Raw genomic sequence first — 14,908 nt, 5'->3', positions numbered from 1 at the left:
GTACATGCACAATGAGGTAAAGCGAGCGTAAACTGAATTTGCAATCAGTGAGATTGAATGCTTGTCCGTCTGGATTTCTCATCGTGCATCTGATAACACAGAGTAGGTGTCCATGTCTCATCCTCCATTATAATTGTGAGCTCTTTTTGACAAGCTGTCACCATCAGCTTGTGTTTACATTTAAATAGATTAAAACTGGAGCATTTCAAGTGCATGCTGCTTTTTCTGCATTTCAAAGAAGTTGCTATTTTCGGGCCTTATTTCCATCATGGGGAAAACCTGGACAATCACCGAACCAGGGGGCTCCACTACGGGGGCTATCCTGTGTATCCTGTTTTGGAGTAGCTCAAGGCATTTCTCTTTGCCCTGTGTGAAATAATACAGACTGAACGGCAGCTCAAAACACCCGACCGCTGCAAGAGCATATGAAATGCAAACTACAGCTTTCCGCAGGATAAATCAACCCAGCTAGTAAGATTTTGATAGATGACAATTGTAATCAAGGTAAAGATGATTATAGTGACATACAAGAGTCGTATATTAGGTGTGCATTTATCCGTTATTTTTGGTGCGCAAATGAACAGTGTATGTGTGCTCTCACCACACTGATCACTATGACATCATGTTTCTGCTTGAACGCAGTATATTCACGTTGTAGTCAAAATTAATTTACAATGAGTGTTTTATACCAGAGGCATGTTTTGGAGAAATTTGTGAGGATCGGTGGTGTTTATGTACATATGAGCATTAGATGCTCCAAACACAGTCACAATTACTTGTTCTGACAGAGCTCACTGTTCGCAGGGTCTCCACACGTGCAGAATATTTCCATTTTTCATTTGTATTTTGGATTGTTTAGTGATTCTGAATGGATCCATAGTAGTTGCGGTATTAATTCGGAGAGGAGTGGGGCCTCGGAGTAAAAAAAAGTTTGAGAACCACTGAACTAAACCATTAAAACAGAATCCAGAAGCATTTAAATGAAATTATAAATTATTCAGGGGGAAATAAATCTGAATTTTAAGAAATGAAACTGATTTAATAGGGTCCTAAACATTTTTTGCTTCAATTTTAATACAGCAATGTATTAAACAATTTTGGGTTATTGAAATTAAATTTAACCATTAAATCTGAATCCAGAAATGTTTTCCTTTTAAAAAAAAATAAAAATATAATAATAATAATAATAAAAAACTGAGTTTTGTAGAAACAGATTACATATTCCATACTGTTTTTTTTGTTTTGTTTTTTACTAATTTTCTGCCTGTAATTTTCTTTTAGGTAAAAGATTTTAAGTGTATGCCAAGTGAACTTGCCTTAAATGGGCTTTGGTTAAATTTTTTTTGTCATTTACTTTAGTCTTAGAATGCTACCTTTTGACTGTGATCAGATTTCGCCCTTAAGAGGCATCACAAAAGATTTATGGGTAACCCCTCTAAGGAGCTCACATGTCTGCTCATTTGGACGTTGACCCGATACTCCAGTGTTTAATTGTCAAGCCCTCTTTGAGATGCTGACGGAGGTCACAGGTCTTCAATCCCCGTTTAAACCATTCATGAAAGACTTACTTGATTTGCACTCAAAGGAAGAAAGAAACTGAAGTAGGTCAAAATAATACTAAAATATCCAATTCATTCTTTAAAAGGCATTGAAGTCAAGCCTCGGTTAAATTGGGTCTGAATCAGGAATCACAATGAGGATTTTTGGATTAAATGCGATTAGACGTCAGCAACCAGTCTGGGACATCTTTTAATCGCTGATCCCATTTTATCCGACCTCATATTTAAATCTAATTAAATTGCGACAAGATCAAATAGCAAGATTAAGGGCTACACTTGGAAGATTACAGCCATAGCTCTCCAACAGAATAAGGCTTAAGAAACACCTCAGCAGAACGAGACTGACGGAAACCTCCTCAGTCTCCTTTCTCTCACTCACTTTGCTCCAGACCGGGTGAAATTAGCAATGGTTGAGTCGCGTTTCATTGTAATCAAAGTAATTGTCTCCGGAAGGCAGATGTTCTTTTTTGCGCTCTCTTTTGGGTGATGTATGGGAGTTGTGGAGGCCTGATTCTCTGCTACTGTCAGCTCTGTCAGTGTTTCATAATAAGAGGCTACAGTCATGAGAGATTGAACCGTCTCTGTGTTCTAATAGCTCGCCAGTCGGCCCCGTCAAAGACCCGTAATGAACACACAGCCAGCTGACGGGAGGTGTTAATGAGCTAGCTGTCTTGATGTCGGCTTGCAATTTGTCAAAAGCATTATGGTTTAACACGTTGTTCGCTTCCCTTAATAAAATGTGAAATCTTTGAGTAGGCGGATTCAAAATTGGGCACTTTTATTTTTTACTCTTTTTGAGTAGAGTTATGAGGATTTAAGTGGTGGAATAGGACTGATGAAGCTTCAAGTAAATAGTTTTTGTTTTACACCAGTCATGTGTATATATAATATTTCAATCTCATAACTTTTTGGGTGTATAAAGAACTGTTCTGCACTTCACTCTGAAATGTGCAACACACATTTGAATTAAATCATAATTTTGGGATTATATAATCACATTAAACTGTATGATGGTTTTATTTTGATTAATTGTGCAGTTCCACTATGAACTCATGGCTGCATGAACATTTTTCAAAATTCTCCTTTTGTGTTTCACACAAGGACAGAAACAGTGTTTGAAGCACCTTGAGGCCGAGTAAATAATCACAAACTTTTCATGTTTGGATGAACCTTACTTTTAAAGGAATTGTGCTTTTGGGAGTTAAAAGAGGCTGGTGTTTCATAATTAATTTGGACACATCTGTTATTTGATTGTTATCAGAGTGCAGTACAGATGTTCCTCAACTGTCTTGGAGAGAAACAGCTGTCTTTCTCCCTTACATCCCCTTATATCAACCCAACTAGTGATGAGAGATGTGTAACAGATGCCGCTGGGTCATGTACCTGGCAGAAGGTGCGTTCACACTGACCGTAGTTTGAACATTGAAGATCTCTGTTGCTAGTTTGCATTTGTAAAGGGTACGAGCCGACAAGCTACTGTCTGCACTAGTTGTCGCATTGCATCATTGTTGATTCCTCCGCTTTCGCCACAAGCTGCTGGCACCCACACTCGGTGGAAATCGCTTACTCTTGTTGAAAACGATCAACCTTTGGTCGCTTTGAAACGCTGTAAGTGTGAACGCCTTTTTCAAACAAACATAACACCCTAAATAATCCTCCGATTACAAGACTGGAAGCAAATCTGGTGGTGTGAGTTTTGGAAAGCTCCAATGCCAAGTCCAGGATTTCTCTTCCAGTTACTGATTCCAGATCCTCTGGACTCGAGGGACGCAGGAGGGAGTTTGTGTGTGATTTGGTGGGTGTTCGCAAAGCCTGTTGTGAATGGACAGTCAGGCTGAATGAAAGTTTAATGACTCGCCTGTCTCTGTAGATTTGCCGGCTGCAGTGTGGCATGGTTTGAATATTAAAATGCAGCGAGGGTTGACTCCTTCAGTCAAGGTCTCTTAGAGACTGACTAGGGGTAAAGAGGAACAGAGAGACGAAGTCTCGTCTCATATCTATGCTTGCGATATTGCTCCCTTTCCCTGCTCCATGGGTCATGTTGGCTTAGCTTTCTTCAAATGAACTCTTGAACTTCAATAAAATATGGGTGTCATTTTAACCAGACTGCCAGTCAGTTTTTTATTGATTTTTCAATGCATGTTGATTTTGAATATCTGAAACAGTTTCAATGTGCGTTTTCCACCATATCAGTATACCAACTGGACCTAACTGCTTTCTCCTCTTCTCTGACATCAAGCCCTGAGCTATTTTATTATTCACATTTTGTGACTATGCCAGCAATCAAGCAGTTGATATGCTATATAGTATATATCGGCCTTTGTGGGTGTACTGTTTGTATGCAGATACAGCTGGACATACTTTTATATCCAATTTTCTATGAAAGTCTCATCACAGAAATCTCATCATTGATATCTCAAGTCTCCTTGCAATTTTCTGCCAAAAAGGCTTGATTGTTTAACTATTGCCATTTGACTACTGTGAAGTAAAATTAATATACTTAATGAAATGTATTTTTTAGTGCAGTTGTATTTAGGGCTGTATATCACCAGCAAAGTCACGATACAGAGGCCACGATACGTATCACGATACAGGACTGCACTGAATTTTATCTCAGTAGAATTTTGTAAAACAGCTGTTTATGAAACACTGCATACTTTAGGGCCAGTGCTAACTTTATAAGCAGTTGATCTCTGCAATATGAAGGGCCTCCATAACTGCACCACAGTACAATATACGTAATGACATGTGTTTAATGTTTACATTGGGCACTCCCCACCAGGTACAACATTCTGATTGTTTGCATTTTGTTTTTAAGCCCATAAATAATAATTTACTCTAATTTATATTGTAATGTACCTGTGTATGTATATATTTATGTATATATATATATATATATATATATATCATCTTAACATTGATGGTAGGTTATCATTGCAAAAGTTAATGCACACTCTACTTTTTACAAATACAATAAAAAGAAGAGTTCTAAGCTAATGCATTGTTTTCTGTATCTTAGGCACACACACGCTCAGTCACTCACACAGATCACGCTTTGCGTGCAATCAGACATTCAGGAACAAACTTTTTAGCACTGCCCCACATATTTTTATAAACTATAAGTAGCTTAAGCTTAATCGCTCAAGAGCTACATTATCTTTCTCAACAAGGAGCTGGAAACATCATTGTTTCTAAAGGAATTAAAGTCATAGCTTCACTGTTAATAGAGAAATGCGACAAAACTGAGGTAATTCATATGTGCACATCCTCTCTCCTTTCTCTTTCTCTCGTGTAAATAAACACTTGATGAATTACAATGTTCTGAGAATAGAATATTGAAGTGGAGATCACTAAACTGCAAGCTATCAGGTGTTTTCAGAAAGCAAGCGTGTTTATAGTGGAGCTATAAGGGAGCGTGTACATAGGGTTTCCAGGTTAAAAGATAAGTAACACACTTAACAGATATTTCCATATTGCACAATGTGTCAGGGATAACATCTCTTTATATAAGGCAATCCCGGTTTTGTTCCTTTGCGGCCAGATTAAACCTTGTTGTAGCCTATATATTAAGGTCTACTTATTGTTTTTAGAAACCTTACACTTTTCTACTCAATTTTAAATGGTTTTCTTGTATTCAAATTAAGCACTGTCCACTGCTGTGCACGTGCCACAATATCGATACAGGTCCAGCTGTATCGATATTTGTATTGTCAAATCTCTGTGACTCTCTGTTAGTAGCCTATAGGTTATAGTTTCGGGTTCAAAGCGCCTTGCGCTCGACCCATCAGATGCACTGACAAAGTCTGCATGTGAGGTTGACAGAGACTCGCTGTTTAATGTGTTGGAGATGTGCTGTTTTCCTTAATGCATAAAAAGCCTTGGAAAATTTCCATTTTGCTGTCAGAAGTGCATGAGCTTTTGATTTGTGATTCTCCGCTAAACTCCAAAGACTTCATTTAGAATGAGCGTCACGGTGTGCATGCGCGCCAAACAGACAGAGCTCAATGAAATAGGAGCACAATAACCCTGACTAAAATATACATTTTGCTAAAATATTTGTAGTTGCACAATAAATGTGACATATGTAGAATTTTAAACCCACAAGTGTATTTGTATGATGGCACTAACTGGAAAGTGTAATGGAGTAATCAAAATAGCCTTTTTACTTTTTATTTTCATTTTTAGTTTAGTAACTTCTACTTTAAAGGGATTATTTTTGTTTTTAGATTGAAATGTTACACTGTTAGAATATAATGTAATTGTAACCTATTTTTGCGCACATCCCTACTTTAATTTTATTTGTTTAATACAAATACAAAATACTGAGATGTATACGCTACCATATACCTATATACCTATATATCTCCAAAAAAATATTTTTACTAAATGGCAAAAATTTACTTAAGTTACGGTAAATGGTAATAAACAGTAAACTGCTAATCTACTAGGTTCACGAAACTGTGATTTAAAGACTGTTCCATTGTACACAAATCTTAACAATGATTCCTAATTGAATCTACTTTTGTACGGACTTTACGCAAATATTTCCACATCGTGACGTAGACATGCGGGGGCATGTTTGAATGAGGTGTTTTAGCCCAGTCTGGATCCGTCTTCTCTTTTAGATGAGAATAAATCCTTTTGTGGGAGATTCTGAGGATTGTAACTCCGCAGATCTTATACATGCACAAATAGCGACATAACACTAAAGAAAAGGAAAAATAGAAATCGCATCATATGACCCCTTTAAGAGCAAGTGACTGCACCAGCACCTCTATCTGTCCTGCAGTGAGTGCTAATGTTCAGCTTCCACACTCCGCCCAAACACTTCAATAGCACACATTTCTCTAGGTTAACATTAGATTGAGTGACCATGTGAAGTTGCTTATACTTGCGTATTTCAGATAAGACACATTTGTCAGCCAAGCCTCTTCTGGTCAACTATTAGGGGGCAGCCGTATTACATTATTAAACTAAAGTTTTCCCCTCCTTTTCCCTCCCTGATTCAGTTGATAAAATAAATAGATGACTATGGCCAAAAGTAAATTAACTTAAATACTGTGAAAATTGTATTCCTTAAATGTTGTGGCATTTTTTCCCTCATGGTATTGATGGTACTAATCATTGATATTTTATTAAGTATTTCATCAAAGTCAGATATTCCAGCATCATAACACTAGCAGTCAGAAGTCCGTTTTGGATGCAAGAGTGAAATGTCAGGTGCAAATCCAGGAATAGATGGAAAGTCCAAAACTAGGTATGAGTGAATCATTCAGGTTGGAGAAAAAAAAGTTAAATACATTTGGATTAAAGGGATAGTTCACCCAAAAATGAAAATTATGTCATTAATAACTCACCCTCATGTCGTTCCAAACCAGTAAGACCTCCGTTTATCTTCGGAACACAGATTAAGATATTTTAGATTTAGTCCGAGAGCCCTCAGTCCCTCCATTGAAGCTGTGTGTACAGTATACTGTCCATGTCCAGAAAGGTAATAAAAACATCATCAAAGTAGTACATGTGACATCAGAGGGTCAGTTAGAATTTTTTGAAGCATCGAAAATACATTTTGGTCCAAAAATAGCAAAAACTACGACTTTATTCAGCATTGTCTTCTCTTCCGTGTCTGTTGTAAGACAGTTTAAAACAAAGCAGTTTGTCATATCCGGTTCGCGAACTAATCATTTGCTGTAAACGGATCTTTGACGAGTGGGGCGGTTTTTATTTGTGCGCATCAGTCGTCCGCGAGGGGCTGATGCGCTGTTTTGTGTTTATTTTGATTATTAAAGTTTCATCTTGATTGTCCGCCGGTTCCCGCCGCCTCCTTCCCGATGATTATGGAGTCTTTATTATTACAGTGGTGCCGAAGCCCGGGAGAAGGAGGGACGGGAGGGATGATTAGTTTGCGAACCGGATATGACAAACTGCTTTGTTTTGAACTGTCTTACAACAGACACGGAAGAGAAGACAATGCTGAATAAAGTCGTAGTTTTTGCTATTTTTGGACCAAAATGTATTTTAGATGCTTCAAAAAATTCTAACTGACCCTCTGATGTCACATGGACTACTTTGATGATGTATTTCTTACCTTTCTGGACATGGACAGTATACTGTACACACAGCTTCAATGGAGGGACTGAGAGCTCTCGGACTAAATCTAAAATATCTTAAACTGTGTTCCAAAAATCTTACGAGGTCTTACGGGTTTGGAACAACATGAGGGTAAGTTATTAATGACATAATTTTGCAAATTGGGCGAACTCACCCTTTGTTTTCTGAGGTGGTACAGTTTTTAATAAGAAAAAGTTGAGTCCGGTAAAGATGAAATCAGCCAATGCCACAAATCAGTTCTGCTCCCTTACAGGCTTCACATAAACAGAATGCGGTTTTGGGGATTTCAGTCTGTTTGTTACCATTGAGGATGTCTACGTCAATAGGCTAGCATAACAGATATGCTGTTTTAAATTTGAGTTTGTTCTTCACAGACTGAAAATATTGATGATGACTCTTGTTCACTGTGGTGTTTTCACATTTTTGTTTAAAATGTTCGAATGAATGTTCCACCCACCTCTGACAAGCAATAGCAAGCAGCAAATCATGGCTCACAGCAGTGATATAACTGAAGGTTATTGGCATAAAAAAGCTAAAATCCCATCCAAACTTTCAGTAAGAAATATCAAGTTAGCATGATGATTTTTTTTCCCTTTGGGCGTAAAAACATTTATACGCATACTTAGAATGTCTGTGAATTAATTTGGCAGATTTCAAATGGTTTACTGCGTTTAATAAAGAATATGAATCCTATGGAAAAGATTTCGCCAGATCCAATGCTGTGATTTTCTGTATTTTTGCAGGTTCACACTGAATGTAATCAGATCTTAAAGGAATAGTTCACCCAAAAATGAAAATTTTCTTTTACTTACCTTCAAGTTGCTCCAAACCTGTATGAGGTTCCTTCTTCTGTTGAACACAAAAGAAGGTATTTTGAAGCATGTTGATAACCAAACAGTTGGCAGTCACTGGCTACCATCAACTGTTTGGTGAAATAATTTTCATTTTTTGGTGAAATATCTGTTAAACCAAAACTTTTGAATGCATAGAAGTGACCCTTTAAATGAAAAAGCAAAAACATTTCATTGCATTTTATTATTAAAAAATGATTGAATGTCAGGTGTCCTGTATGGGAAAAAGTCACTGTGTTTATAGACCTTCTAGTCATGGGATCCCTATACATTGCAATCAAATCTCATTAAATATACTATTTGCTTTTAAGTTTTGAATTGAATCTTTTAGAATTGACCCTTCGCTGACAGACAAGACACAGCAGGTTACTTCTGATATGAAAAATGATTTCTGCTTTAAATTTAATCTTGAAATTCAAACAATAAGTACCATTTTGTGGCTCTTTTAATGTGAAGTTATGATTGGACAGATCGCTTATCAATCAAACTCTGCATGCGTACGGTCAATTAAAGATGGAAAGCCTAGATAAAGACTGAAAAGGTATTTTTAATAAGAGTTCCCCAATCAATTTAACAAAGCTTTTCCCTGTGTGTTGCCTAATAAAAATACAGTATTTACACTTTGTCAGTCATCCACTGGAATGTGTTGGGTTGATTATTCATGCTGCATATTTATTTGGTTCTTGTGTTTGGATAACTGCATCATTCTTCATAGGCGGTGTAATTATTCCATCAGCTTGTGTCACGCATTAATCTCCTCACTTACTCAAATTTGATTGCCTGTGCACCAATGAGGAAAATAAGCAACAATTAGGCACATTGAGCGACAAATTAATTAGCATGCCTGTTTGACTCTCCACTGGACTGTCCTGTGAGGATCACGGGTGAGTTAGGAGACCTGCACTAGCCAGGGTGGAGCCAGTGTAGCGATTAACCTATGAAAGTGTGTTTACTGCAAGCATATTACTATTGAGACTATGCTGAGGAACACAGTACAGTCTAAACAGCTTTTTGAGATGTATGGAGTGTTAACACATTAATGCCAGACAGGTGACATTTTATTAGTCATTTTATTATCATTTTTTTAGCAATGTTTACATACATAACAAATGGCATGTAGTCATTTCAGTTTTAAATAATTTATTTCAAATTATTCACACTACCATATGGAAATTTTTGGAGTCAGTAGTGTTTTTGAAAATATCTTTCACTCAACATTTATTAGATTAAAAAAAAATACAGTGAAAACAAACATTGTGTGATTTATTATTAGTTTAAATTTAAATAAATGATATGGTACAAAGCTGAATTTTCAGCATCATTACTCCAGTCTTCAGTGTCACATGATCCTTCAGAAATCATTCTAATATGCTGATTTGGTCATCAAACAACATCTATTATTATTGTGCAGTTTATTTCAAATTTCCACTTAAACGGCATGTTAAAAGATAAACTGTTTTTGATCATTTAAAGGTTGCCTTGTATGCCAGGTGATCTCTTCCTGATTTATTTTGGCGCTGCTTGACCAGAACGCCTGCAAAGTGGATTAGATGATGTGCTGCAATAAAAAAATAAATAATTTTTTTTTTCACAACTTGCAAGTTAATTGACAGAAAAAATATGTCAGTTGCATTGATTTCGTTTAGTCATTTAGCTGACACTTTTATCCAAAATGATTTGCCTATCATTTGTCTAATACACCTCCTACGTGTCTTCATGTGTTTCAGCATCGACAAGGTGTCAAAGGTGGCGTCTCCAGTGCTGGTCATCCATGGCACAGAAGATGAAGTGATCGATTTCTCCCACGGTCTGGCCATCTATGAGCGATGTCCGCGTGCCGTGGAGCCTCTGTGGGTGGAGGGTGCCGGGCACAATGACATTGAGCTTTACGCTCAGTACCTCGAGAGACTCAAACAGTTCATCACGTTCGAGCTGGCTACCTCCTGAAGCTGTGGAGCGGAGTGGCAGGCCGAGGCACGCACACACTCACTCGTGTCGTGTAGGGTTCCCCTTTACCCAGGGCTGAGGACGCCATCAGTACTTGCACTTGCTGACGAAAAAAAAGCTGAAGTCTCTCTCTTGATATTTAGGAGCGGGGTGTTTTCATCCCTACTGGGGAAATTCATTTTAATGATTATGAACCACTTTCTATTCTTTTGTACTTGATGAAGAAGAGTTAACATTTTGCACCGCATTCAATACGTTGCATTTGACGATTTGATTTTTTCTGCTAAGTGCTCCTTGAGGGTTAATTAAACTGCACTTTTATTGTGCAGGTGTTTTCAGGTTATTGTATTTTTGTTTTGGCAGGAATTGTCATAGCATTCCGTTTTATGTTTCAAGTCGATTAGTAGAAGATCAACCAGTGACTGACTTTATACATGGCCAGTTTGTGTGTGTGTGTGTGTCTTTGTGTTTAGGCGCATTCATACGCACATGTGATTGTGTGGTAAAGGCCGCTGACTTTTCGGTCAAAGTAATTGTAATTAAAACTGGAAGACCTGTGGAAGTAACTCGACCCGTAAATAATGAAGATGTACAGATGATTTCAAATACAGTGGGGAAAGAGGAGTCGTATTGTCTTTTCAACGGTGAAACACGGTGCTTTGTCACAACACTGAATTCAGGGCATTGTTTCGGCGCAAACACTACATCGTTTTAATTGTGGGTTGTATTAAAAATGTGAAACTTAAATCTCTCGCTGTTGCTTTTAGAATTGACCTTACAATAAGCCTTATGTTTTCAGACATTTCGCTCTGACATTCCTGTCAATGATTTCTCAGAAAGGGGATTTTAAAGATTTTCTCTGGTCTCCCACTCGCTGCTACTCTAATGGGAAAATCACTGTGAAAACTGAACCTTCGCTAGATATAAATAAGGCACCGAACCTCCTCCTCATTTTGACATTCGTCCTCTTTTCCAGACAACGGACAAATCTCAAAACCTAGGAAAATATATTATTCATTCAGTGTTTTCCCCCTTATGGCGAATGTTTGTAGACATTTCACCTTAGCGCTACACAACAGGATGATCAGAAGTGTTTTCTGCGCTAATGAAGGACAAAACCGCTGCGATCGTCTGCTTGGATGCTTTTAACACGTAGCAGTTGTTGTTGGTTAACTTGACTTGTATCGCTGTAAGGTTATGCAGTGGCGGTTCATGTATGATGTTGTTCAGAGATGAAGCTCTTTGAGACTTTTTAAGGAATGGCAGAAACTGACCACATCTGAGCCTGTCATTGCTTTTGATACTGACATTTTTACAATGTTTTTTCAGTAATTATTAATATTTACACCTCTTTTAATGATGGTTTGTAAGATAACCGTACTGTACATCTCTCTCTCTCTCTCTCTCTCTCTCTATATATATATATATATATATATCTATCTATCTATAAATATATATGTATGTAAAATATGAAGTAAATTGTATTTAGCTTTGATTTTTATTGACACTGGAATCACAGTATGCAAATCTAATGCAGAGAAAACCCTAGTTGGTACAGACAATTGTGTGTAGGTTTCTTTTTGTTGTTGTTTTTTTTTATATATATATCTTTAAAGCCTTAAATGTGCCGCGAGACAGATTATTGTTCTTTCTGTTGGTTGTTGCTTCAATGCAACACAGTGGTTATTGTACTGCATATAAAGGAATAAAGACTGCATGGAAACCCAAACTAGTATTCTTTTCTTGATGCTCAATATATCTTACACTTACTCATGTTGTTGCTAATTCTTTTTGGTTGAATATGAGAACAGCTGACAGTAAAGATAATTACAGTGTTACAAAAGATTTCCATTTCAAAAAGATGCTTTCCTTTGAACTTTGTTCTAGGAAAGAAAATGACAGTTTCCAGTAAAATATTTCAAAGCACCGCACTGTATGCACAGTATTTTCAACACTGATAATATAAGAAATATTTGAGCAGCAAATCAGCATATGCAAATGATTTCTGAAGGATCATGTAACGCTGGAGTAATGATGCTGAAAATACAGCTTAGCATCACAGGAATAAATTACCTTTTAATATATAAAGAAAAATTAATTTAAATTTGCAGTAATATTTTACAATATTTTTGTGTTTTTGATCAAATGCAACCTTTCCAACCCCAAACTTTTTAACAGCAGTATTAAAGCATAGAAGAAATAAATCCAGATATCTATGTATGCATCATAAAGTGATGTCATCACTTCTATTATACATTAGCATGAGGAGATTGGGATTCGGGAGAGGGTTGGAATATAGTTTGAGGCAAGACATGATCAATAAAATTGCTATTCACTTTTCTTTTTAATGAAAATACAGCAAGCATTTCTACATTTCGTCTATATGGTTAGAAACAAGAAAACAAATAAAATTATAAATATTTTATTGTAAGAGTACAAGCTGTCTATGCTTAAAATTAATAGTACAAATGTGATAGTTGTAAATCAATTTTGTATCAGACTATCAGAAAATCAAATGTCTAAAGTAGCTCTGCAGTGCATCAAAAATAGAAATAGGCCAACTGCAGGTGTCCATCAAATGAAAGAGCGACGTGACACTTCCAGAGCAGACAGTGCTATTGATTGTAATTGGACTGGTCTAGTTTTGACTTCAACACATATCCTTTACAGACAGTTTGTTACTTTGGATTCCAGCAAATTGGTTTCAGACTCATGTAGAATTATTTGTTTTATTTCTAATTTAGAACTTTTTTATCCAATCAGAGTCTTATGTAGTCCAACAAGTTATGAATGCAAGCTGTTTTTCCCATGTGTGTGCATTTGACCTTTTTCTTTAATAGTCAACACTGTGTGAGTCTTGCCTCTCTGAACTCATCCTCAGTGCAGTTATAATGGTAGTTACATAAAACATCTCACCTCCTTTGATCCTTCAAACTTCAAACATCATCTGAAATGTAACAGTAAAGCAAATCAGTGCCATGTCAAGACTAAAAAGTGCTGCTGTTCCTGATAACTTGTTTAGATTAGAATAAAGTTATTGCAGGAGTATGTAGTATGCAAAGTCTGCACAGTATGCAAATTTTCTGTAAATTGTTGATTGTATACATAATTTCACAGAAATTCAATTTAGGGGTTTTCTTAACCCATTTATTTGATTGGCTGGCCAATTTATTTTTTAAATTGCATTAAAAATAACAATTGTGACAAATGACATTCATGCCCAGCTAACAGGGAATGTTTTTTATAATGTTCTGGTAAGGTTCTCTAAAATGTTTCTCCAGTAGCATTAATAGTACGTTTATTTTAACTTTATTTATACATTGTTGATGGAGCGTTCTTCTGAAACATTTAGTCAAAAGGTGAGTTCGGAATGCGTTTGCCGCTGAACACACGCTTCTCTCGTGCAGAATCGCGACAGGCAGGTGGAACTGGAGCGACCATTAAGCCTCATCAGTTGGAGCCAGTCACGGTTTACTTTGGCCGTAGACCAGAAGTCCTTCGAGGGCGAGGAATTGACTGAGCTTCAGGTTGAACATTTCTGCTGATCCAAACAGTTGGGGAGGGCGAATGTGGAAGTCCAAGAAGCCACTGGGTCACGGGTATTTATGTATTTATCCACTTTATTTGTAACGTGAGACTGGGCGCGGAGGTCATAACTTAAATGTGCGAGACTTCCGGTGATATTGGCTTCCAGTTATTTTACCTGTAAAACAGTCCTTTATGCTGCTTCATACTGCAAAATTATATTTATTATCGTTCTGTTTTATCTTATTTTTATAATCCTAAAAGCGCTTGTTGTCTGTAGCGCAAATAGTTTTACCGGGCGTTCACGTACATTTTGTTATTTTTCTAGTTATTTAACGTTACCATACAGCGATATATGAAGCGGAAGTCTCGCGAGTTTAAATAAAATAGATTACTTTCGCGTAGTAAAATAAGGTGGATACATATGCTATGATTTCTGTTAGCTTTAGGCGTGTAGGTGTTTTACAGTAAACATGAAATGCTAATACGATGTATATGAAATAGGATCTTCAGTGAGGGGAAAAGTAGGGTGTAGGTTCAAAAACATATAGCGGTTTATAGGGGGGGGGGGGGGGGGATGAATGATTTTAACGAGCTTGTTCCATGACATAAGGGCTACAAAAATTAAGCAGAACATTTTAAGATTAGGAATGGGCATTGTGAACCAATGTCCAATCCCTTGTTTTCCAATGTCCCACATTCTCAAGAGGACTGCAGGAGTTCCCACACTTCGCCGGGCAGAAATCCACCCCAGAGATCCAGACAGGAGGCATCTCAGTCCGCCCTGCGTAATCCGCACAGGAAGTTTACCTTTCCGAAGAGCATACACAGGCCGTTTTTCCAGACTTGGATAAGTGACAGATTAATTGGAAATGGGAACCAGGCTCAAACTGCCTGCTCTGCATTTGCCATTAT

General features: G+C 37.2%; 1 protein-coding gene across 1 annotated transcript in view; it reads left to right on the top strand.

Annotated features, from left to right (window-relative positions):
- abhd17c (abhydrolase domain containing 17C, depalmitoylase) overlaps nt 1-12,197 on the top strand; it is a 45,129-nt gene extending 32,932 nt beyond the window's left edge. Inside the window, exon 3 of the mRNA XM_059527331.1 lies at nt 10,249-12,197. Coding sequence (XP_059383314.1) covers nt 10,249-10,468 — 220 coding nt within the window. The 3' untranslated portion in view covers nt 10,469-12,197. The remainder of the gene's footprint in view (nt 1-10,248) is intronic.
- Nucleotides 12,198-14,908: the final 2,711 nt, after the last annotated feature.

The sequence above is a fragment of the Carassius carassius genome, chromosome 3, assembly GCF_963082965.1.
Source record: "Carassius carassius chromosome 3, fCarCar2.1, whole genome shotgun sequence".
Classification (NCBI taxonomy): Eukaryota; Metazoa; Chordata; class Actinopteri; order Cypriniformes; family Cyprinidae; genus Carassius; species Carassius carassius.
This window is presented reverse-complemented; position numbering and strand designations above follow the sequence as displayed.